Raw genomic sequence first — 26,301 nt, 5'->3', positions numbered from 1 at the left:
TAAATTTGCATTATTATTTTAATCTATAAATACAAAATGTAATCCAGCATTCAAACAGTTCATCACACCCACCAGCTCTGTATGGAAGACCAAAGAGTAAATGATCTGAAAACTTAATTAATAAGGCTGGTTGAGGATTTTACTAAGTGTGCATTATTGATGTAATTTGGAGACAGAAATCCAGCCAAAAGCAATCTTTCTGTCATTCAGCTGCAGAAACACAATACACCATAATGGAAATAAACCACCAAACAACTGGAACCTCATCCACACCACTTACAAAGAGGTGTTCAGATAATATTAGCCAGCTGTTCAGTTAATTTTCACAGTGGATTCATTAACTATGCAAGTGGTTGTTCTATTCGAACATGATGGTATGGATCCAGGTTCAAATTTCTACTACAAATTGATGAGCACAAGATACCAATTTAAATTAAATCCAACAATTACCGCACTTCTTTGACCTCTGTGTAGTCAAAATGATTTGCAGATACCAGCCTGGAATGGAGTAAGAGGTTGTGTTCCTGAGTGTTGCCAATAATCCTCTGGAACACTATTCCACGGAAACACTGATTCTGTGAACAGTTGTGCTGGCAACCCTATAATCTTGGAACTTTCTTATCTAAAATGGAGGAAGTAGGCACTTGCACATTCTTCAGAGCAACACAGACACTAGAGAAGTTAAAAAAAATAGTGTCCAGTGGTGCTAGGAAAAAAATAAAAACATAAACCTGGGAAAGTAATTCAGGAAAAAAGGAGGAAAAAATCCAATTTATTTGTAATTTGTCTGTTGTTTGTTTTGCTTTCTTGTGAGAGATCTTAATTCTGCACATTCCAGTGAATGGCCATTTGCTATTAATTTATCTTCTTTCTGACAGCAAGTGGAGCACCATTCCAGAGTTTCAACATTCCCTTGATGTTGCTCTGCTTAATGCTAGTGTGCTATTTAAACAAAGCATATTCCAACTGAATCTGACTATATATGGAATTCCCTGACAAGTAAAACTTTGGATGCCATACAAAAAAGAGCCATGAAAACAGAATACTCCTCTCCAGACTGCACAAACTGGGCATGTACTACACCAGGCTCTTGGTGGCAAAGGTCAGGTACCCGGTGTGCCCAACCACCTCCCTCAGTGGCACGCCACTCTTGAACTGCACAGTCCCTTGCTGCAGATTAGCACACGGGCTGTCTTGATGTGATGGGTTGCTGCTGTCAAAGCCAGTGCTAGAATTATCCTCAGCTGCTTTTCCAAGGTCAGGGATTTGCAAGCTAACTGTCCTTACGTTGTACACTCGGAGCAGAATTTCCAAGGTGTTAATCTCTGTAAAACCATATTCTTCCATCGCTAGGCAGGTTCTTTGAACTTGTTCAATGCAGGGGGAGAAAGAGCAGATGCGGCCACCTGCAAAATAAGACAGGTAGTGGAAAAGAGGGCAAAAGCCAAAATGAAGCACTTTTCATCTTTTTTCGAATTCTCCCAGATGCCCATAGAATTACAGTTATACGAAGTGAAAACAATCTTCACATGGCAAGTTTGTTGGTTTAAAGTGTCAGCACAACATCAAACACGGACAACTCCACAGGATGCTTCAGACCCTTTAAAAATGACAACAGCAGCTTCATTCATCTCCCACATCCAATGTTGCCCTCAACATTTGTTCACAGCAAAACTGTTAAAGTTGATCCCTTCAGAGCAGCAACTCTTTTGGGATCACTCTGCGCTGTTCTGGACTGAGGCAGCAAACTGCAGCTGGCACGTACACAAAGGCAGAAGTCATTCTGCACACACTGCACAGCGCTGGAGCCCCAGCGCACACGCCCCTGACAAAAGCGGCTGTGTTTAGCTGAGGACGATGGTATGCGTGGACAGAATAAAGGGAGCTCTCCAGGCCATAGATGGAGTGCTGTTAAGGCTTTACCCTTTTAGTCAAGCTCACTAGCATGTCTCCTGAGCATTGGAGTTTACTGGATATCACATTGTGCAGGCTTACAGTGAATGTTGTAAAACTCTAGGACAGGACTTTTAAGTTATAAACTAACACTTGTCTCCTTGTCTATGCACAGTTCTGATTTTTGATTCTTAATACGGACTATTAATAGGCCCCCTACACCTTTCTAAGTGCTACAATGTCACCTTAACAGCTGAGAATAGAATGATTCAGATTTACTCTGCAAAGCCACAGCCAAATCAGATCAAAGAATTATAAGGACACTGTCTGCCATAAGGCCAGGGCATGTGCTTTCACCCAGGACACAGTGTCCCCCAAGGCAACTGCCCTTCCTGAAAAGCTTTTGTGCAGGAGAAAGGAACACTGGGCAATGCAGCTTCAGCTATTGTTTCATTTGTAACAATTAGATGAAAATGCCTGCTGACCTGATTTGCATTCCTTCCCAGTCCTCTTCTGGGCTCCAGTCAAACCTTCCAATACCAGTCATCTAAGTAGTTAAAGAACCCATGCAAGCCAGAGCAAAGCATCCTGCTAAAAATAGAGGCAATGCTGGGACTACATGAAGCCTGCTTTATCTCAAACTCCCTTTTTTTTTTTTTTTTTCTTTTTCATTTCTAAAGTCAGATCTCTAAAAAAAGAAAGCATCAGGTCTGAAAGCATCACTGTAACACTCTAGTTACTGTGCAGCAATGATGTGCTGGGTACTGCCTGGGGAAGAACACTTTCCACAACCATTAATCCACCATACGCTAAGTAGGATTTAATTTTAGTCTTCAAATAAAGTCTCCACACCAAGGGGTTCTTATCATGAATCTTCAGAACAAAGTATCCTGGACAAGTAATTCCCTAGAGTGACAATTAAAACCCAAAGCTAATAATCACCTGCAAAACTAATGCTGGTATGTGTCTTTATGAACCAAGTCTGTTGATGTTGATTTTATTGCAAGCCCAATCCATTAACTCCCATGAAATTAGATTTGTATGTTCATTAGGATGGCCAGCACTACCACAATGTTCCTGAATCTGACAGCTAATCTTTTCTGCCCAAAGAACTTACACACTCTACCGTGGTTGCAGATGTAAAACAAAAAAGCTCAGGGAAAAAAAATTCTGTTACATAGTAAGAAAGTTACTATGATGCACACATGTTACAATGAAAGAATTTATATTCTTACTGTGCAGGGAACTGAACAAATGTCTGACTTAACTAAATGTCAGTTCACAATAACTCTTTGTCTGCAAAGCAAGAATCTGAGAGACCAGACTACTACTTCATTCAGGCTTTTTGGTTTTGGAGTTTTATATTGCAATAAAAAAAGCAAAATATATTTACATTTTCAGTAAGTCTGTTTTTATTTATTCTGACTCGAAGGGTTTGAAGATACATTTAGGCTTTTGAATTCACATGCTGTGGATTTACAGTCAAAAACGCAAAGCCTGCACACAGCTGTTGCCACACAAGCTGCAAAGCCACCTACGGTTCTTGTCAAGCCTTCAATTAAAGGCAGAGCACCCTTCCTCTTGCCCGGGGCTGGTCAGCTGAGCACAGCACATCAACACCAAACTTGGTGAAGATTTATCAGGCTGCCTCCTCACAACTGCTGGGGGAAGTAGGGTTACAGAAAACAGACTTTCAAGCCGTTTGGTAAGGAAGAAAGCTCTTGCTTGCAGTAGCAAATATGCAGAAGGCAAGCACAAGAAATAATGTTACTTCCTGCACTGCTGGAAGTTTCTCAGGTGTGAAAGATGAGAAAACAGTGAACTGCTGGTATTCCATCTACCTGGATTTTAATAGTTCTGTCAATTTTATTTTCCCCTTTCATGCCTATAGTTCTCATTATTTTTATACATCCCTCCCAAATAAATATACCTACAAAGGGCTTAGAAGCAAACTCATCGAGCATCTGTCCTTACAGATCCCAACAAGTGGGAGAGGAGTCCCCTCTGCTTTTTCCCGTAGCGTCAGGCAGGCCAGATCTGACTCGCAGTTACAGGCTGGAATTACGTGATTAAGCAGATATTAGGAGCAAGGATTGGAAAGCTACAATTAGCAGACGGCTGGAAGGCAAAAACGAAATTGCAGTTCCAGACTGAGAGAGGCTGTCTAAAATAGAAATATTTGGGAAGTTTCAATTCCTATGCTGTGTTTAGACCAGCAAAAAAGACGTAGAAAACCAGCACTCAGAAGGACATGCTCATCTGTCCCAGGAGCAGAGACACTGACATCTTTAACAGAGCAGATGCTTCTGAATTCTGCACACTGTGGGCTGCCCTCTGTACCCGGCTGGACTACCAGCTAAGCAACACCCCTTGTCACAATCACCAAACAAATATAAATCTAGATTTCAGCATTCACAGTTTTCAGACTCTTTGAGAGCCCTCCTTGTCCTTTAGAAACCAAGAGGCTTCAAGGGCTTAAAGGACTTGAATATTCATTGCTTTGTCTTGCCATGCCAAGTGAATGAAGAAAAGACATGAACTCCCTCCCTGGGGCACATTGCTCTGTCTGGATCACAAAGAGATGGACTAGACTAGAGAGCAGTGAAAACATCTGAATGGAAACGTTTTTGTACACAAATTGGGTTTGTGTCCTTTCAGAGCTCTCCTTTTAGGAAAGCTACCGCTCCTAAATTTGGTTAATGAGATCTGTGTGTCATCATAAATTGATATAGTAATTAAGAGAGATTAATCCTGTTCACATTGGGAAGCTGTGTGAGCTTTTTGATCTCAGGAGCTGTCTAAAAATGTGTTTATTCATGTATAATGCATCTGACAAGTGCTACAGTTGAGGAGAAGAGAATAATGAGACTGTATGAAAGACTCAAGTTTTTTTCTACCTTCAGTTTTACAGGGAGTGACTTAGTTTGAAGCATTAATGGAGAGGTTAAATGTCCTGAATCCATAGCCTGGAACAAGCCCACACAGTCCTGGCAGTGATTGTAACCAGCAACAGGGTTGAGAGGACATGAAAATAGAAGTACAATTCAGACTGGAATGATTAGAAAAGTGAGCTTCAGGGAAGAGGGAAGTAGAAGATTTTCATCCACACAGTACTGTACATTTCAACAGACTGTTTCTAATTGTTAATTGAGGGACCCACCATTGCATCTCTACAAGAACCAGTGCCTCAAAAGTTGACAGAATGTTCCTGTGCAACTCTAACAAACAATTTTGTTTGTGGTTTGTCTGAGCAAGGACTAACATCTCTACCAGTTCTGTTTAGCTATTAAGTGCTATTAGGTTTCAATTGTGGAAAATCTTAGTGCTATCAACTGACAAGAACTCCAGTTGTGCTCATGATACAGAAAACATGTCCAAGATATGTGCTCTTATTTTTGTAGGTTATTGTATGAGTGCTGTGACAGATTCTTTCATCATTCCAGGATTATTCAGATGCACATGTAATGCAGCACCATTAAGTTTTAGGGAAAAGGGCCAATAATTTTAGAATGATTCTGTAACATAAAGAATACAGCACAACATTTTTACCTCTGGCAAAAGAACACAGCTTGGGTTTTGGGACTTCAGTGCATTGTCATAACTGGAAGATTACGTTACAAAGATCTCAAGGAAGAAGTAAAAACCACACAGGCATTATCATTGTGTAGGGGTGAGGCAGGAGAGTCACTGAACAGCATCACTGTGGCATTTACTCTGTGCTAGTAGGACACTAAAAATATTGTCTCTGCAAAAGGGGACAGAATGTCCTTTAAGTGCGTGTGCTCGTGGGCGATTTGATGTAGCTTCCTTGACAAGTGAAATTAGAGGATTTGGCTGTTGGAAGAAATGAAAGGATGTTTCTTGATTCAGAAAAGAGAATTTTCTCCAAATCACTTGCCAGCTCATTAATAGGAGCTTGATGTGATTTTCTGCAAATGTGACCTTAACCTCTGCACTTGTAGGTGCATCATTCAAAAGGAATTTATTCCTGCTCATTATTATGGGCTGGTAAAAGCAAGTAACAAGGAAATTAAAGAATCAGTTGGCTCCCTACTGGGGAAGAAAACCTAACAACTTTCTTTAGGGATCCTTTCATCCCAAACGACTTCCTTCAAACTGTGTAAAAGCCAGTAGCTTTGGCTGGGCTTCCACAGTGAGGATTTTGATACAGGAATCCTTCTGCTTGACTCTCTACACATGAAAGAATCACCTGTACTTCAGGAAGGCCCACCGTGTGCACCTGACCTACCAAGCCCAGACAGACCCAAGCTAGGGATGAATTTGTAGTCCAAGTACTTCATATGGTGAGGAACAGAAGCTGCACCTCAAAGCCACACCTGGGTGGTTTAAAACTGGGATCATTAATAAACTCTGGAGCTCAAGAAAAATAGCCAGTGAGGTTTCCTACATGGACATGGAAGTGTAGAGGACGAAGAGGAACATGTTCAAAGTGAACTTTACCTGCAGAGTTTTGGGGGAAGAATTGACAGCACCATGTTACCTGATTCAGTTGTTTCCAAGGATCACAATTTGATAAACTCATAATTTAGGGGTTTTACAATGCTCCAGAGGGAATGGAAAATCTGAATTTATGAGTAAAATCTTTAAAGAAAGAAAGGAAATAAAAGAGAGGTGGTTTTAATAATTTTGTGACTCAGACTGTTAAACACCACAAGGAGCAACTTAAAATACAAGAGACTAATCCACCCTAATACATGGCTGTAATTTTCCATCCCCCTACCTGAAAATTTAAAATCTGTATGAAAATTATTGTACCAGTGGGTTTCTCCCTCATCTTCCACAGCTTTGGAAGAAATAGACAGTATTTATGAGAGTAGAGTAGGTGGGTGCAGAATTATATTCAAAGCACTACAGTATTCAGCTGTGAAATGACTGTGAGTCAAAAGTTTCAGGGCATTTAAGAACTGTAGAATATTGAGGATATTTTTGTTACCTCACAATTTTCTCAGTTTCCTAATTTTAAAAAGTTTAGCCTGAAGGGGTTAATGTCAACTTTGCAAAAACCACCAAGGTCAGATATTGGGAACAGCAGCTATGACAACAGAAAAGCATTAACTAGCAGATGCTGCAGAAGAAAAACAGTGCAGGTCTGGAAAGGAAGTTCTGCAGTGCAGCAGTGCCTCAGAGATGCTAGAAGCAGCTTTTCTGCTGGAAGTGTGACTGGTGACATCAGCACAAAAGGATGCAGCTGAGATGCAAACCTGAACGTCGGCAGAGAGCATCACCACAGAACAAGAACCTTCTAGTCACAAACTACTGTGCCATTTTGCTCGTTCAGCTCTCAGAGGCTGGCAGTGCTTTAAATGGGAGGTCAAGCTGCTCTAAGTAGTGTATTTACAGCATCCTGTAAGGCATAACGTGAGTGATAATTGCACTCTGTAAAGAGGATCATTAACACTCAGCCTGGTAGAAGAGGCAACTATTCAGGACCTTGAGCTGAAGTGGAAATGAAAACACTGATCTGATGTTTTGATCTGAGGTTTTGTTAAGGTTGAGAATTCTCACATATTGTCTCAGCTGAACTCTCTATTGTGAGTATTGAGATTTTTAAGGAAGAGAGTAGCTAATGCTATATATTGAATTTGCTTACTTCTCATTTAATTCAAAATACATTAAGACTTTAGGGACTAAATTACCACTATCTGGCAGTATAGCTGTGATATTTGCATGGCACATCACAACAAAACCCACAGTGTGAATGGCTCAAATGTGACCCTGTCCAGATCTGAGAGAGAGGGTGTGGACAGAAAAGAGTGGAACTCATTTCCTGCAGTGCATGCTTTATCACTACACAAACCCTGAACGGGGTTCAATAACAGCAGAATGTGCACAGGCTGTACTGCAGAAGAGGTTTAGCTCTTCGAAAACAAAACAAAGAAGCACTGCTAAATTATCTGTCTGTGGTAGGGAAAGGGAAGCAGTCACAGATAACCTTCTGCCATATTTTAGATTTAACAGCAGTAAAAAAACCACAACAAAACTACCCGCATGACTCAAGATAAAACAGGAAAGTGTGTAAGTTTTTACATATTACTACTACAAAAAATTATATTTTATACGAAAACCGGTTTTTGTTTATATGCAAAATAGCAAAATTTTAAAAATGCGCCCTGTTGGTCAGGTACAAAGTTGCCCAAATGAGGAGCCTTAGACCAGTACCAGATCTCAGACATGGGAGACTGGTTGCAGCAAAAACTGCAGCAAGGATCAGCAACTTCCTCTTTTGAGTGGTTCATAAAGCAAATGACGCCACTTCACAAACATAAAAATCTGGGATTGTGAAGTATTATTTATATTGCCTAAGCAGATGTAACCTTGTAGCACAGCACAGGAAAGCATAGCCAGATGGTATGGCCGGTTTGGGACTGTATTACATTTTCTAGGATTTCAAATGCTGGAGTGAGACAAGGATTCAAAACTTGGAACTGTTCAAGCAGCCCTGCTTAGTATTCTAAGCATGCACCACTTAAATAATTCAAATTGGACTGCGCAATGCAGCGCCTTCTAAGCTGGGAAGTCAGCTGAGTGGTGTGCTCACTAGATTAGATAATTTGAGCATGGGAAGGGCATTGTACAGTGCAGTGATTTTCTTCCCCCCCAGGACACACTGGAAAGCTGCTACAAATTGAGCTGTAACCATTGCAGGTACAGAGTGCTAACAAGGCTCACTCTATTTTTTAGACACATTTTTTAAAGAAAGTGTGTTACATGGGTATCACAAAGCTTTCTAGAAAATTTTCAGTAGGAGTTGAGGTAGCCTAACAGCGGGGCTGGTCCTGACTCAGCAAGGCAGTGCACATTCAGTGACCTTTAAGAACAAGCTTCAATCTTGTGATTTCAAAAAGACTTAGCAATTCACTTGAAGTCCAGCCTGTGATTACATATTTTAACAAAGAACTGGGCCTTGGCACATAATCAAGTTTTTTTTAACACACGTCCCAGCATGGACACTGTTCAGTACTCCTTGCTCTCTTTATTAGAGAAGTTACTTTTGTAGATGGAAGCAATTTAGCAAAAGGTACTTCAGATCCACACAATTATGAAATTAATTAAAACTTATTCCAGGATAAAAGAATTATTTATTCACTGAAGCTTATTTTTCGATAGGGAATAGAGGTATAATAAAGTGATGAAATCTGTGCAAAATCTCAACATCAGTTCTCACTTGCCCAGAGTAAGTGGCATAAGCTAGAACATCCTTTATGTTCCATTCCCACTGCATCCAGTGTCAAACTTCTCACTACCTCCAACCACAAAGATTTAGCACATAAACTGGCAAGCATATTTCAGTGTAACCACATCTTTTTTAACATTACCGTTGGGGTGTTCTGTTAAATGGGTACAAATCTGCAATGATTGATGTGAACTGAGGCTGAACACCTTTTATACAAACACCTTTCCACTGAATTGCCAAAGAAATTAGCTTTCAGCATTTATTGTTACTTCTGCTTCCCACACACCTCAGATCTTGCAAAATGCACTTGAGAATGGTTCAAAGGAGTTTTTATAAACTGCCCATGCTAATTGTAGCAGCTCTCACGGGCCTGCAGGAAAAAATTGTTCTGCTCCTTTCAAATCTTCCACTGTAAATTGAAGACGCCTTTTGATGGTTTTATAGCCTTAGAAATGCCTGGAGACTGACATTTGAGAAAAGTGATCACACAAGGGAAGGGAGCACATCAAGTGTATGGCTCAAAGGCAGAGATATGTGCACAGTGCTTTCTGAAAAGAGAGAAAAATGCAGTTACCTTCAGCTTTTAATGCTGACTTGGCATGTCCTATGGCTTCCCATGGAGATGGAATATCTAGGAACACAGCATCTGCAATGTTTGAGACCCCAAAGCCATTTTTGCAGACATCCTGGTTGGTCACAGTGACCAGGTGCTCCACCCCGTGCTCCCGAAACTCCTCCCGTGCCTTCTCAGCCCTTTGCTGGTGGAACTCCACTGTGTACAGGTGCCCGGTGGGAGCCACTGTCCGGATGAGAGCATGGGAGAGGGACCCACTGCCGGTACCTAGGAAAGACAAACAAGCCATGAAATTGAGTTTGTCAGAGCCAAATATCAGAACCAAAGCCTTCTGCATTCCTCTTCCTGCTTGGAACACTTGTTTGAAACTCAAATGAACACAAACCACTGGCTCAGCTCCTGAAAGAGAACAGTCCTTCCTTCACAAGGAGGGAGGGACTAGGTGTCCTAGGAAACAGTCTTCCGGGTCCCCAAAGCATTCATTTAAAAATCTGGCAAACCCAGAATCTGTCCTATGTCCCTGGAGTGGGAAACTAATGCCAAGGGTCAGCTATAGCTCTAACAACTGCCACTAGAGAATCCAAGGAAGTAAATGTAACAGGAAAAAATCAGGGAAATTAACTGGAGAGGTTTTTTTTCAAAGTGTCAGACTCTTCTAGGGTGAAAAGAGATTAAGGCAAATTTTTAACAGATTTTCAAAACCTCATACTCACTAAACAAAGAAAAGATGTTGGCATGGGTCCGTGCTTGAAAATCCTATTAATATCCATGCAAACAAATGGCCTTCAGGATACAGTTTGCTTTGCACAGATCTCTTAAGAGATATCCTCAGCTCCCACTGGAATTACCCAAAACTAAGGCCCCTTGGCTCCTTGCAGCCACACTGATCAAACATCTGTTTTCACAGGTCACTTACACACATACATGCCTACACAAGCTTAACTTAGTGTAACAAAATCTATCACAAAATTGTAGGTAACTACAATTACCACATACAAACAGGGACTGACAAGACAAAGATTTTTTTTTTTCTTGTTTTAGTTTGATAATTTAGGAAACTTACTTTAAATGATCCATTGGCATATTAAATAGATGGATGACTAATAACAAAGATTTTCACTTAAGAAAACACCCATATACCAATTTCCATTGCAAATTAGTCATTCAAGTGGCATTTAATGGAGTAATCCCCCAAATTCAAAACACCACAGCAACCCCAAATTCTCTGTGTTTATTGATTAATAATTCTGTGCTTATAACACATTTCTCCTGTAGAAATAAATCTATTTCTAATTATTTTCAATGACTGTTCAGCCTGAGGCAAGTTCTTTCAGCTAATATAAATCTTAAAAAACATAAAAAGGACAGAATCTGAAGTACAGCAGCTCAGAAACAAGTAAAAAGGAAATTAATTAGGGGGCACAGGGGCTGGTACAGCCGCTTAATTGGTGCAGTACTTTCCATAATCATCCAGGAAGTTTGAGTTCACTGGCAGATGCCAGGTTCTTGCCCTCTAGTCACATAAGGGGAGGAACACTGCTGTGGCACTGTATTTAATCCGACAGCTCTGAAAGGGGAGACATTCAGACTGTAAACAGAGCTCAGGGCCCATGTTTGCCACCGGATCAAGCGGCTGCACCGGGGGATCAGCACTGCTCCTCTGCTTCCCCCTGAGAGGGCTCTGACCCCAGTGGGCAGACCGGCACCCCGCTGCAGCTTCAGTGGGGCAGGTTAGAGAGGGGACCTACAGATCTTAGCACTGGCTTCAGAGAGGTCCAAGGGAAGAGAGAAACATTTACACACATGCATTTAATAAAGTGAACATACAGGCATTCAAGGTACTGTTAAATAAAAAAAGGAAAAGTAAAACACACCTACATGTGCATACATCAAAAACCACCCTGTCACAGCAGCTGAAGGATCTCAATGTCAAAGTGAGCTTTTCCCTGGTCAAAGGAGTAATGGTAGCACAGCAGCCATGTGTGTGAAAACTCAATGATACATGTGCATAACAAAGAAATAGTATTGATATGTTTTTAATGACAAAAGCAGGGAACTATTGCTCCCAGGATGCTAAAGACTGAAATTCTGCCTTTACATTTCATGCCAAAAGGGAGGATTACGCAACTGAGAACTATTGTAAAATGAGGAAATTTAATTACTCTACCTCTCAAATGTGTAGTGCTGCACGCTTTCTGCATCTCTCTCTGCTAATCTAAAGGATTAGCCTGCGCTGTAAGCAAGGCAGCTTGTGCATGTATCCAGTCTCCTTGTTCATATTCTTTTACATTTTTAATCACTTTCCTTTTAAATCTGCTTTTAAAAACACCACAGAAGATATCATTTGTCTCCTCCATAGGAAAACCCATTAAGATTTTTTGGCTTCTTTTCTAAAACTCTTCTTCTATTCAGAAACACTCCAAGCTAAACCCAGAACTACAACCAAGATGTTGGAAGTCACCACTTGAAGGTGTATTACAGACAGAGCTTTTGTTAAACAAGGTTGCCAGGAATTATTTATTGTTGACTGGCTACCACAAACATGAGAACAATACATATGTACCACATTTTAACACATCAAATTCTGTCACATTAACATTATTAATGAGAGTATTTCTGAAGATGCTGCCTGCCTTCTCTGTGACAACACTCTCAAAACTGCAGGGAACAAGGAACAAGAGGGTTATGAATCACCCACTGTTGTAAAATCTCTCCTAGAAAATATATTCTGAACCCAGACATGTGACATGAGGATGACCCTTAACTCTCATGTGCCCAATAGATCAGCACATTTGATGTGGTCCATTAATATGAGTCTGGCATGAGTCCATACCTGCCACAAGCCCTAAAGCCCAATCAGCAGTGTCTGCACAAGACAGGGGTTCAACGCTCTGTTTTTGTGACGTTGTAGAAGGGGAAATTAATGTTTATATTCACCTTCTTTCCTGCAAATCTGAAACATTCAACATTTTCGTCCTCCTGCAACCATCTCAATTTCTCTTTGTCCTTATTTCAATATCACTACTGATAAAAAGCAAAATATGACTCTAAGAGTCTTAGGCATCAGTTTGGAGTAAGTTCTAGTCAGGTACAGGTTTCCTTGGGAAATGAAAGGTATCCTTAGCTTGATACAGAATCAGTCAGGACAGCAGCAAAACCCAAGAAGTACTAATGGAGACATACTAGAATGCTACCAAACCAGAAATAGCATACCTGAATTACCTGTATAGAAATGCACCAAAACCTGCATACTCAAAAATTAATATTTTATATCAGAAGAGGCAAGATCAAAACTGGAAGAACTTCAGTTGGTGTTCTTTCTCATAGAGGTGCAGTGAAATGTCTGTGTTCCTGATATGACCTAGAAAGCAGAAGGTAAGACAACTAGAACAACTAATTTCTAATTTTTACAGCAGGATGCTCTCTTTCTGACAGCCTGCACAATAAATAGCCTTAGAAACTGTTTGCTCTCTACCACAGGACAATTCCCACTTGATTACCATGTTTTAATCATGAATGGACTCTACAGAAGAGAAGTAAAACAATAACAATTCAAACTGTACCAAAGACAACCTTAACAGCACAGCTGCTGTTTCAGAGCTCACTTAGGTGAGCTCTTATGTCATTATTTTCACTTGGAAAATGTGATGCTCTTTTACATTGACTGTTCTGTGATCTCAAACATCTTAGTCAAAAAGCAGACATCTGCATTGCAGGCATTTAATGAGATACCGCAGGGGCCTCAATCTGCCACACTCAAAGCTCAACATCTGAGGAGGCAGCACTGTGCAGAGGATCAGCACAGTGTAACCCAGGAATGGGCTCCACTTCAGTCCAAAGGCAGGAATTAAACTCCTGTGTTACACCCATGATTTAAGGAGCTAATGGCCCTGCACACTGATTCAGTATCCTTTCCTTCTTCTTGGGCTCAAACACATGACATTCTCCTTCTCTGATACATATAAACTCTAAGGGAGTGTTTTTTCCCCCTCTCCCAAAACAAGCAGAACACTGCAGTTTTAGGATTTCCATCCTAACAAGTGGGCATCTATATAAAACACTCTAGCTCAGCACCTATTGATATTTCCTTCTAATTTGCAGACAAAAAAGTATTTATCAGACAAACTTCTCAACTGCCCTGACCTCCAACAGATCTGTTCTTCTCACTCTCTGCTTATTCAAGAGACAGGTTTTCCACAGAGAAGCCTCCACACACCTCAGCCATCTTGAAACAATGGCCATGTTAAAATAAATTCTCACCTTCTCAAAAGTTGCAGTGGACAGTATCTGAGCTGTTCCAAAATAAAGCATGTTATTTCAGCACGGAATACTGCCAAGACTGAGTGTCACCAGGGCATTGAGCACAGTGCTTAACTGATATAGGATACAAAGTACATTTTACACTGCTTTCTGTTGTTAGTCTGGCTTCCTTATTGCAAATGATATTTGTCTAATCTCCTGGAATCCTACCCATACCATAAATATAAGTGACCTGATTCCGTGTTCCACTGCATTTTCTCTTTGCAGACTATTGCTTGGCTTGTCTTCCCTAGAAGTTTTTCATCATGGTGCTTCTTTTTAAAAAAGGAGCTACAATTTGTCATTTAGGATTTATAGATATGTACAGCTGTGTGTAAGCAAAAGCATTTTGGAATAAAGCTGAATAAACTCTTAAGTGTATAAAAAGGTTCATATTGCTTGGAAATAGGAATAAAAGAACAGTATGTAAAATGTTATTTAACACTGGGTCTCTAAAATATCTAGTAACATTTTAGGAGAACTTAAGCTTCTGATGCAAAATTTGGCTACCAAAGATACTCTGAAATGCGTAAATACAAGAAAACAATGACAGTGTTGCTCTATTTGTCTCCTAGCTACACCACTTAGTCCTAACAAATAGTAAGATAGGTCATGAATCAGCCATGAGAACGGAAGGAGCCTTAAAACCAAGGGAAAATTAATCTTGAGACAGAGCTAACAACTCCACAGCTAAATTCTGTCAAGAAACACTGAACAGACAGACTGCTCACTCTACATGACAAGTTTGTGTAATGACTTGTATAATTAATACATGAAAAGATATTAAGCATTTGATGGAAATTAACCCAAATATCTTCCTGGGAAGATAGTCAAGGGTCCAAATCATGGTAACAGCAGTAAGACACAGGAGGAGCAGGGACAGAGAGAAGGAAGAAAGGGAGGGAGAGAATTTCAAGGAGTTGAACTGGTGGATGAAAGAGAAAACACCTAATCAAAAAAGTTCACTTTGCAGTCAAGAAGTTTCCATGACAGAAAATTAGCTTATCTGCCTATCTGTCATGGACACCATGCTGAAGCATGCATTTTAATTTTAGGCAACAGGCTGGAGGTCAGAGAGGGCCACTGATCACTGACCAGACTGAGAAACTAAGTGAAGGATAACAGGGAGGTTTTCAAGGCTGGCACTGCCTACAAAAGAATATGAAGAATTAATTTTTCTTTAGAGATTAAAGTAAAGAAATACATTTTCCTTATAGATTCAAAAGTCTGAATTTTTTAGGAAGGAATCTTCCACATAATGGACATAATATGGTTAACAACAGGGTTAGGTTCAGAGCTGCACAAGAAGTACTTGGTGTACTTGGTGGTCAGGTGAAATTACAAGATCAAAGTGAGTCCAGAAAGTCTGGAAACAAGTGCTTTAGGGTATGAACAGCATTCCTCATCAGCTCCATGACAGCCACAAGTCTGAATACATTACAGTGATGCCTCACATGGTCAGAGGTTTGGTTCATAGAATCATCACAGACTCACAGAATGGTTTGGGCTTTAAGATGTTTAAAGATTCTTTAGTTCCAACACACCTGTCTGGGGCAGGGACACCTTTCCACCAGACCAGGTTGCTCAAAACCCATCCAGTCTGGGCTTCGACACCTCCAGCGATGGGGCATCCACAGCTTTTCTGGGCAATCTGTTTCAGGGTTTCAGCACCTTCATAGTAATGGGTTTCCTCCTAGCACATTTTTCAGTTTAAACCTATTACCCCTTGTCCTATCATCCAATGCCCTTGTAAAATTCCCTCTCCCCAACTCTCCTGCAGCTCCTTTAGGTACTGAAAGGTGCTATAAGATCTCCCTGGAGCCTTCTCTTCTCCAGGCTGAACAAGTCCAGCTCCCTCAGCCTGTCTCCATAAGGAAAGTGCACAGTCCTCCGCTCATCTTCATGGCCTCCTCTGGACTGGCTCCAATAGATCCACATCTTTTCTACTGCCCCTTTGTTGGGGGCCCCAGCACCAGTTCAGTCCTTTGGTGTGGCACAAGAGACTGTTGTGGTTTATGACATTTGTACTGATGAGGCCTTCCTAATACTTCAAGAGGTGCTACACAAGGATCAGGTTTTCCAATTCTTCTCTCACTCTAACCTGAACAGCTGCTAAGAGGTAGATAAGGGAGACATTATAAAACACAGACATAATTAGTTTGGGCACATTCCAGAATCAAATTAACTTTGATCTGTACTTTACACTAAAAATAGAGGTACAAACAATTTAGATGTACTTATTACACAAAAATAATGACAACATGAGCAGTATTTGTCAAAAAGTCTTCAAGCACTTCAGAAGAGTCATAAGCATACAGGTGACTTGCTGGGACTCCACAATAAACTCTTAATCATTTATTAAGTATCCATTAATCATTAAGTTCTCATTAATTTTTTATGAGTGTAGTCTTTAACAAAATGTATGCCTAGGCTGTGAGTTTGAAAATTTCTTAATTGTTTTTGAGAAGCTCTAGAGTAAGGCTGGGTGGCAGCTCCTATTGCTCCTTCTCTGAAAAACCATGAGAGCCCAGAACAGTGCTCTCAGCCTTCAGAAATCCAGTCCCTCAGCTCAGAAACACGTTGCTGTGTAGCAATGAACATGGTTTAGCGATTTTTAATTTGGGATTTAGCTGAAGGGAAACAAAAAATCCAATTAATGTTTTTCTCATGTGAGTCTGATTTTGTGAATGCTGAAGGATCACTGGGATGGTGGTTAAAGTACTTTTGACTGAATTACATTTTGTCTAAATACTACGCTCCATCGAAGCCAAAATATTTCTGCGATTTATCAGATTAAATGAGATTTCACATGCTGTACTATTAAGACAGTCACTCATTTACATCTCACCATGGAGAGAGGACAGTAAAAAAGACTTGATGTGTGGAGACTGGAAAGAAGGGGATTTTGCTTGGAAAAAATATTTGAAAGGTTTCATATTGGTTCCAGTATAGTATTAAAAATAAATGTGAAGCCCTGAAAATCTGTTGTCAAATGCAATTATCCTACAGAGAACCTAGCCTGGGAAGTTGATGATTTGGAGAGTGAGGTGAGACAAAAGAGAAAGATTTAGCCTTTTCCTTTATCTAGGCACTGCTGCACATGCAATAAACACAAATGGGATTATTAGAGTTACCTAACAAGAATGAAACTTTCATACTACTGGGCCACTCACAGCAGATATTTAAGCAGCTATTTTGAGTATCAAAATTTTGGAAAGCTAGGGCTGTTAAAAACTGTATCCAAGTGCAGAGTTTCTTAGAGCAGGGACCAATATTTTAATTTCTTAGAGCAGCGACCAATATTTTAAAAATATATTAGCTCTAGTAACAGTGCTAACAGTTTTAAAACTCAACATACCTTTATAAATTAGAAATTAGCAGAAGACAGAAGAAGGATCATATTCCTACACCTCTGTCATGGAACATCAGGTAGATGCAGAGTCTCCTTATGGCCCCCTCAACAGAGTATGCCTGGGTAATTTTAATTATATATGTGCTGCTGACAAGCTTAGTCCTTATGTGTTTATTAAAGATGATTAAACATATTAAAACTGTATTAATATGTTTGCATCTTTTAGGACAAGTCATGACTGATCAATTTAAATGATATAATTAAAGTTACATAAAATAAATCCCTCTGGTTATCCTACTCCATTTTTATAATAACATGCAGAAAATCATTTATATTCACAGCATTTCACAGAGGGTATTTCCTCTTACTTTTTCAATAATTTCTTCTCACAGTTGGGGAGCCCAATTCAAAATTCTGCTAGCTTACAATGGCTAAATACAGGAGACACTTCTACAGTTGAGTTAGTAAGACATGAGGAAAAGAGCCCAGTTTTTTTTACAGAGCCTGCTTTGCCAGTCCATACAGCAACTGTATATCTAAGTTCAAATAATAAAAAAGACAGACCTTTGTGCTAATTAATGCTTACAATACACCTAAACTCAGCACCAGCAGGAAGCAGACTCAAGTTTTACTATACCAGATTTGCTGTCTTGTTTCTACTATCACCATTGGGCTGGTTCTGTCTAGCCCACACAAGGCTAATCTAGAGCTAATGATTTTGGATCACCAAACACCACTGAATTTAGGATGATACCAAAGCAGGCTCCAGTTGTCAATACTGTCAAGTTTTTAACTCAAAGTAAATCTGCAGTAAGGTGTCTTGCTTCGAGGTTAGCCAGATGGTTTTATTATAGTATTCTTTCTTCTTTCCTTTCTTTGTGAACAGTGAACCTTGCAAGCAATACAAGCATAACTACAGTAGTAAAACTGTTCAATTTGCCTGGAAAGCTGAAGTTGCAATATATTGTCTGTACAAGCACTAAAATGAACCTGGGGACAATTTCCCCTTAGCAAAAAGGATTGATTTGTGGCTATGACTTTTGACTCACAACGTTTTTGGAAATCATCAAGTGTTTCCATTTCTTAGCTGTTTAGATAAACAACAGATTAAACATTTTCATCCTCTCTAGGCACCTTTGACATTATTGAAAATATTTTATATACAGCTCTGTACATTTGACAGGACATGGAGCAATTCCAATCTCTTTCCCCCTGCCCCCCAAATAATTTGTTGTTTATTTTTCCCATCCTGTCTAAACATAGCAGGGAGGGGAAGAGCTAATGAATACAGAAACTTCTCATAACAAAACTAAAAATGTCTGATCATCCAACAAACCAAATTACAAACTCAGAGGACCCAGCTATTTTCACAGTATCAGAAGCTTTTGCACAGGGCTTTGCATGCTTCAAGTGCTGCTGTACAGCAATGAGCTAAACACACTGCCTGGCTCTTAACGGGTGGAACTGGGTGCAGAGATGAGTGCTGCCTCAGTTGTGCTGGAAAGTGGTCATTATGCCTGAAAAGCTGCCCAAAATTATGCATGAGTGGGAACAGGAAATGGTAAATGTAAGAAAGCACAGTGCATCACAGTCCTATCATGCCGATCCTTTGCCATATCTACGCTTGAGAGGGAGGTGTATGAAACTGCTTCAAAAAATGCTCAAACAGCCAGAAAAAACAAGGGCAAACTACTTCAGTTGCTATTTCTCCAAGCTTCAGAGATTCACTCAAATCAAGCAAGCCTCATACCGCCTGTAGTAATAAAGTTATGAAGACATTATTATAAACTCTATGTAACCAAGAAAACTTTTATGTCAATTTTCACTCCTTACTTCCAAATTAAGCAAAATTATGAAAGCTGTAATAAGTTAAACCAAGTTTAGAAATAAAACACAGCCCTGTGATGAACACATCATCCATTGTATTTAATCAGTGATTTTGCATGAGGTTGTGCTGCTACAAGTAGATCACACTTGGGAAAAGAAGAATGAAATTGATGTACTTACACAGTATCATATATAAATACTGCCAATTTATTTCTCTTATTAGCTCAACACCCTATCACCAGAGTCTCTTTCACCAGGTTATCTCAACTACATCCTCTGAAACTGCAAAATCAAAGCCTGAATCTTGATTTAAATAATGTATTTACAAACATTTTTAACTACTTAACAACAGTTTTAGAAAAGGGAAATGAAGATGTTTACCTATTTGTTCTAAGAAGATGAATTAACCAAACACATGCTCAGAGGTATACCCACATAAATGAGTCTGCACACCAAGGTAGCACCAATTTTTGAAGAACCAGCAGTTGATAACATGTGCACATGATACAGAATTCTTCAACATGTGGGCAGGGAAAATTATATCATAGTGGAAAGTGCAACTTCTTGCAAAATTTAAAGAAAACCCTGTTTTTTCATCAAAGTGTTGGTGTTAGTTGCTAATGAAGGATTTCAACATAGTAATTATTACCTGATTCACATACTATGGAGCCTGGCTTCAGTTCCAACATCATGGTGATTATGGAGATGTCAGTGGAATACAGAATTTGCGTCCTGTGTGGGAGATTCATGGTCCACAGTTCTGGAGTTGGATGAAGAATGAACACCCATCCTCCTTTACTGCAGGTCACTTTGGAGCCATACTTCTTGCCTATGAGGTCTGTGGAATGCCTGATGACCCCATACTTAGTCTGTGTTACAGAGCCATGCTGCACTTTCACAGGAAACATGGACTCGTGGCCCAGGAACACAATAGCCGTGTCACCATCCTTTATCGTATCTCCATATTCAACAAAACTCATGGTGACAATCTTGTACTTGGCTGGTGATTGCCACCTAGAGAAAAATAAATATGTCAGGAAAGTTTCACAGGACCACGGTGGAGTTGAACCTACAGATACAAAACCAAGTAATTTTATTTTCTCCAATACAGAACAAAACCACACTGTGCAAATAAGATGCTAGCAAGAGAGCTCCAGGAAGTTCAGGGAGCTGCTCTCCACTGTACCCTTAATCCAATTGCAATCAATAGAAGGATCCCACAGATTTGAAAATAACAAGAATTTTTCCTTATGGTACATTTTAAAGAAAGTTTGGGAAATACATTATAATTTACTCAGCCTGCTCCAAAATGCTACTGCAGGTTAGTACCGATTTCCACACACTGTTCAATTACAGTTCCTGAGCACTCAGAGCATGTTATTAACTTTTATTCTCATCTTCTTGCTTATTTTTTTATGATTTACAACATAAAGACATTCTACTACTTGCCTGGACCTCAATCACCAGCTATTAGGACCACTAACAAAACTATACTTGAAAGTTTTCCAAATGAACGTTTACAGATAGGCTAAGGGCATAAACTTGACTAACTACAAAAGAAAATAATATTGTGGCCTTTAATTTGCCATTGGGGGTGCAAAGTAATTGTCTGGGAAGTGATCTCTACTCCAGCTAAATGTAAACAACCACTTGCAAGCTAATGCCAACAGTTGAATCACTTCAGCCCCATGGTCTCAGAGCTGTTTTAGAGAATTACAATTAAATTTTGATGGCTCTGAGAAGACAATCTAGAAATCAGAAGGCGGCTTACAATGAAACCTGACACTGCCTTTCAAATAAAGCAGCTAACTGTCTAAGCTGCAGGTTGATCAGTTCATGCAAGAATTGTTTAATGAAGTAACAGGGATCCCAAAGTTAGAAATTAAAGCCTATGACAGAAGGCTTTGGAAGTCAGATTTCTGGTACACCATCCCTGGCAGAATCAAAAGCAGTGTTACTTTTAGTTTCAGAATAATTACTGAATTCCAGCACTTTTGTGTTGAATGTTTAAGAGCTTGGTCCTGCTTCATCATTTCAATTAAAAACCTTCAGTTCTCAAAGTGTAGTCTGGTGTCTGTGGTCTGGTTCCTGCCTGGAACTCCATGTAGCTCAATTTGCTGTTTAAGCAGTTAGATTTATAATTTTTCCACTGCAGCCACTGAGGTTGATAAACAGATGTGCTTGTGGCTGAAACTTCCAAAGCTTATGACATGCTTTATTGCATAAGGTGTTCAGATGCCAAGGCAGAAAAGGCTAGTCTGAACATCTTGTGAAATAGTAAGGGCATCCTGTGAATTCAGAAATGTATACATAAAGGACTTTGTGAGATAGAACAAATGCTGTCTTCTATAGCTTGCACCCTATGATTATGTCCATGTCTTAATCTTTCATAAATTACACTTAAGAGTTCTCATTCCAGATACTTTTAATGCAGCGCAGTTTTCAGCTCTCACAAGTGTCATCTGAAAGGACCTTGAATGGAATCAGTTCCTTTCACAGTAGTTACTGCAGTTACACCCATGTGCAAAAGAATCCTGTAGCAAGCCTGCAGGAACACTGAGTGAATTCCTCTCCCTTTGATTCTTCCACCAACTGGCTCCCAGCTTCCTTGCCTTCCTTTGAGCCACTACACTTACCACAGCTAATAGTCACAGCAGAGAATCAGAATCAAGGCTGCAAGGGATCTTTAAGATCATGTACAGCAAGTCCATCCATATCAGTGCATGCTGACATCCCAAGTGACACATCTCTTAGGCTCAGACTTCACCTGCCACATTATGTTCATACGTTTGGGGTAAAATTGGCATATGTAAGGAATTTTGGAAGTTTCTTTGCCTCGCCCCCTTGTCAGGGAGCACAGTGAGCTACCACCACGTCCAGAATTCCCCATTGCCTGGCAGTGCAGAGGCTCCCGCACTGTTCCATTTTCCCCAGCAGCAGGCAGGGCATTGCTGCAGCACGGCTGTCACTGCACGGTGGGGGGAATGGCGGTGGGGGGAAACTGAGCCGGGCCCCCCTGACACGGGGTCAGGATTTTCTCTGGGTCTGCCATGGCTGCAGCGACCTAAACCCAACGCCTCAGGCGATCCCTCGCAGCCTCACGAACAAAACCACTAACACGATTCTGCGCTCCCTTCAATCATAACCCAGGCGCACACCTCTGTTCCCTGACCAGCTCCTGAAGCCTGGCTGCTTGGCGCGGTGGCAGGAGAACGTCCCGCAGGCGAGGCAGGCACAGCCCCCTCCCCGCCCAGGCACACGCAGGCTGGGGGTCGCTCCGTGCCCCGCTCACAGGTGACCCCGCTGCCAGGGCTCCCCTCAGCCCCCTTCCGTATCCCGAGGCGGTAATGCGGCTCCTGCACCCCAGCAGCGCATCGGCCCGTGCCAGCGCACCCGGGAACCACAACTGCGGCAGGTGAGAAGCACGGACTGGACCGTGAAGGGGTGAGAGGCGGCATTCGCCTGCGGGAGAGCAGCGTTAGCCCGTAACAGCCCCGGGCGGCCGCTCCGCGGGGGAAGAACGCCCTCGCCCCGGCGTCCCGCATCCCCGCGGGGACGCTTCTCCCCGTGCCCCGAGCCCTTTACCTCCCCAAGCCCGGCCCGGCTCTCCTCACACGCGGAGCCGCCCAGCGCCTCCTTCCGCCTCGGTCGCAGGCTGCTGACGCTCCCGCCGCCTCCGCCCCCGCCAGCCCTGCCTGCAGCCGGGGAGCTGCCGCGGCTTGTGCCCGGCGCGACCAGACCTGGCTCCTGCAGCTCTCCTGAGGTACCCGTTTCGCTCAGCCCGCCATGCCCACAGCTCCGTCAAGGCGCCCGTTCCTCTGAGCCCGCCATGCCCCCAGTCCCATCGAAGCATCCATCCCCCCTGAGCACACCCGTCCCCTCAGCCCCTTCGAGGCGCCTGTTCCCCCGCAGAGCTCTGCTGACCGCCCCCGCCCCGTCCTCTCTGTGCTCCTTGCTGGGTCCTGAGGAGCGGGGGCGGTCACTGACCACCCTCAGCAGCCCCCCAGGCACCCCGGCGGTGCTCCTGCCTCGGGCAGCAGCCCTGTCAGTGAAACTTGAAGCGTCCCAGTGGGTCACTGGGAAAAGCTGCAATGGATGCTGATAGCCCCGGTGGGAACTTGGCGTTCATCACCCTTTGAACGTGTAGGGTGTCTCGAGGGCCACCGCCAGCAGGGCTGAAACCCCTTCCCCAGGGAATGACTTTGCCATTGGCAGACGTGGGCCTTGCCTCCATGGCCCCCGGGCACACAGCTTCCAGAAAGTTCTGCATGCCCTTCCCCCGGGGCAGCCTCAGGGAAAGGCCAACCAAGCTCTTCACAGGGATTTCATAAGGCTGCAGGAGAAACCACACTGTGGACTCAGAAGCACTAGAATTGTTATCTAACCCCCTAACAGCATGGTACTAACTCCTACTTCTGTCTCATGTTTAGGATTGAAGTGATGTGGAGAGCCCTGCCTGCCCTGGTGGTACGGGGGCTGGAGTCAGGAGGCAAGGTGGAGCAAAGGAGGAGAATATTGCCTCATCTTCTGCTTTCAACAAGCCCAGGCCACTTGGCATGGGAGCAGTATGGGCATAGCAGGGAGTATGTGAATCACCTTGGACGTGCAGGTTGTGTTCCCAGCTAAATCAGATAACCCTCTGTACTGTGCTGCATTCACCAATAAACTGTAATACACAGGAATGGAGAAAAAGTCATCGTTTCACAATCACAAACCCAGTAACAGAGAGCTGTTTAGATGATGATCTGTGATTTTTTAAATTAATGTGGTTCCACCGAGAATGAGGGATTTTTTCCCACTACCTTCAGTGAGAACATATTTTTTGTTATGGTGTTGACCTGCCCATAACATAATTGCAGTAGTCTTTGTTAGTTATGAAACTCTTCTCCATCTAATCTAAACATAATGTATGCAGTTTCAGAGGTTTCTTAAGCTGCAAACTCCTACTCAGCTGTTTTTCTGACTGGCAATCATAGCTCTACTGTGCCTTTATATTTGCACCCACTTTGTTTAATTTTCTGTCATTTTTAGTGTCATTGGTTATATTTGTCATTGTTTATGTTCTCATGTCCTTTCTTTCCCATGATGGGCTGCTGTTCAGATCACTGTGGGCCTGACTGTGTGCAAGATTGAGACACTCAGCAACTCCTCATTTCCATAGGTACTCAGCTCACTGGAAACAATCAGTAATTTTCAACAGCCTGCCTAAACAGTGAGAAAAAATGCACCAAGGATAATAACTAAGCAAATACATTTTAAGTGATAAATGGGAAGAGAAGTTTCATTTGACAAGTTAAGCAGATGGAGCTATGGCCAATTTCTTTAATCTACTGGTACATGAGTGTTATGTGTAATTTTCAAGTAGTGTTTAGTTGTAGATTAGGAATTGGAAACAATTCAGTTGTTCACAGCAAACCACTTTCTCTTGCTGTTTCCTAATTTGGAATATTATTCTGTGTTTCCAAGATGGTATTTATCCCCTAATTCTTCAGGTTTCTATTATGTTCATGCAAGTAATTTCAGAAGACACATTCACTAGCTAACACCCATCTCCTCTTGCACTTGCACACCACACAACATTTATAATTAAGCCTCTTAGGAAGTTAGCTGCATGGCCCTTGATTAACTTCCCTTAATTCTTCATTGTTAAAGCTCAGTGCAAAGACCTCTGGGGTAATCAGGCCACCTTTCCAACTGGAAATGTAGCATATAAATCAGTATTCACTAAGATACCATCCCAGCATGGAAAGTGAGTATTGGTGCCTTTATCACAGTCTAACAGGCCATACAGGCTTATCCAAAGCCAGTGTTTCCCAGCAGATGAGGCAGATAAAGCGGGTGATCAGAGGCTGTTGACACAGGGCACAGCATCTGTAATTAAGTCACTAGGGAAGCTGGCATGGAATGCTGTGACAAAGATAGGATCCAATTTACACACAGCTTTCAGCAAATCTTAAAATGCTGTCTGAGTAAAACCCAGACACTCCTGACTTAGTGCATGCTAGAAATTTGTCAAATAGTGTTGAGAAGAGGGGGGTAGAGGGTGCATTGTTTGTCAGACACCTAAATTGGATATATTTTAGTGATTTTATGTTCCTGACTCTCTTTCCATGTCACCCAAATTCTGTGAAGAAGAGGTGTGTGTTTGTGTTGGAAGTGCTGTAATGTTTGGCACATGGAGACTTCTACCTGCTCACCATGACTGGTATTCCCTGTTCTGCAAGACAAAAAGAAAAAGAGCATATGCGATGAAACAGATCCTTGGATTTTGAATCTTGAGGTGACCTTGACTCCACAACTCTCCTGAACAATTACACTACAGAACAGTTGATTGCTTCTTTGTTTGTATGGCAATGGATTATGGAATTAAGATAAAAGGAGCCTTCAGAACCTAGCCTGATTGGCGCTTTTTTTTTTTTTTAATATGCCATAATGTAAGAAAGTTGTTTTAGTATATTTCTATTTCAAATTAAGAATAAAATGTTAGTGCTTTACATTAAAAAAATTGCAATCAGAATTATGTTTGCAGCTGAGGCAATCCAGTAATATTTCATTTCTATTGTAATTTATTGAGGAGTCTAGGTACAATTTTACACTTGTAATCATTTAATACTTGTATAGCCATGCATTATTTGCAATTCACATTATTCTGAAGCATGAGCACTGTGTGAAACTATTAGTGTGTAGGGGAAGACTTTGTGAGGTTAAAAGTGCAGAGGAGACCAAGAGAGAGGATTTGTTCTTTGATCCGGAAGCCAAGAGACTGGACTTGCACAGATGCTGAGCCCTTGGCTTCTCCTGGAGATCTGTATACTCAGCATCTCAGTCTACCAGACCTGGAATAACTCAGAAATCTGGATGGCAGCCAAACACAGCACATTTTTATTTGAAGCAGTCTAGGCTTTTTATTTTGCAATGATTTCCTCTATATGTATATTATGATTTTTAAGTCCTAAGCAGTCCTGTAAAGTGCACATGCTGCTTGTGGTTAGGGTGAGGGTACTGGTCATGGTGCTGAAAGGATTGTGATGGGGAGAGAGGTTCAGGTGATGTCTCCTGACATTCACAGCTCATGTCAAGGAAACCAACTCTGGAACTCAGATCCGCCCTCTCATGTATAAGTACACTCTGGACAGGAGGATAAACATGGATTCTGCTGTG

At 41.5% G+C, this 26,301-nt stretch overlaps 1 protein-coding gene and 1 long non-coding RNA gene across 7 annotated transcripts; one reads left to right on the top strand and one right to left on the bottom strand.

Annotated features, from left to right (window-relative positions):
• On the bottom strand, nucleotides 1–23,021 carry TRMT61A (tRNA methyltransferase 61A). 3 transcript variants are annotated; one of them, XM_072930456.1, is made up of 4 exons: nucleotides 22,881–23,002; nucleotides 19,790–20,154; nucleotides 9,663–9,929; nucleotides 1–1,406 (listed from the first exon to the last, which is right to left on the bottom strand). In XM_072930456.1, exons 1-4 carry the CDS (start codon nucleotides 22,991–22,993, stop codon nucleotides 1,078–1,080), a joined length of 1,074 nt encoding a protein of 357 aa, XP_072786557.1. In that variant the 5' UTR covers nucleotides 22,994–23,002; the 3' UTR covers nucleotides 1–1,077. The 3 variants fall into 3 exon arrangements, with proteins under 3 accessions (XP_072786557.1, XP_030130925.4, XP_072786558.1); XM_030275065.4 differs by lacking the exon at nucleotides 22,881–23,002 and adding an exon at nucleotides 22,726–22,832; XM_072930457.1 differs by lacking the exon at nucleotides 1–1,406 and adding an exon at nucleotides 1,413–9,551 and having other exon boundaries at nucleotides 22,881–23,021.
• On the top strand, nucleotides 22,302–25,534 carry LOC121470015 (uncharacterized). 4 transcript variants are annotated; one of them, XR_005980498.2, is made up of 3 exons: nucleotides 22,302–22,555; nucleotides 23,571–23,749; nucleotides 24,242–25,534. It is a non-coding gene; the product is annotated as an uncharacterized lncRNA (long non-coding RNA). The 4 variants fall into 4 exon arrangements; XR_012056543.1 differs by having other exon boundaries at nucleotides 23,571–24,301; nucleotides 25,276–25,534; XR_005980500.2 differs by having other exon boundaries at nucleotides 23,571–24,301; nucleotides 25,273–25,534.
• The last annotated feature ends 767 nt before the right edge of the window (nucleotides 25,535–26,301 follow it).

The sequence above is a fragment of the Taeniopygia guttata genome, chromosome 5 (genome assembly GCF_048771995.1).
Source record: "Taeniopygia guttata chromosome 5, bTaeGut7.mat, whole genome shotgun sequence".
Taxonomy (NCBI): Eukaryota; Metazoa; Chordata; class Aves; order Passeriformes; family Estrildidae; genus Taeniopygia; species Taeniopygia guttata.
This window is presented reverse-complemented; position numbering and strand designations above follow the sequence as displayed.

Excerpts from the sequence above, each read along its gene's own strand:
- TRMT61A (XM_072930456.1), bottom strand. The coding sequence starts at position 22,993 with ATGCTTCGATGGGACTGGGGGCATGGCGGGCTCAGAGGAACGGGCGCC. Across the intron at positions 9,930-19,789 it reads CTCCATAGTATGTGAATCAG|GTACCGGCAGTGGGTCCCTC; the intron begins GTAATAATTACT and ends TGTCTTTCCTAG. Across the intron at positions 1,407-9,662 it reads GTCAGCATTAAAAGCTGAAG|GTGGCCGCATCTGCTCTTTC; the intron begins GTAACTGCATTT and ends CTTATTTTGCAG.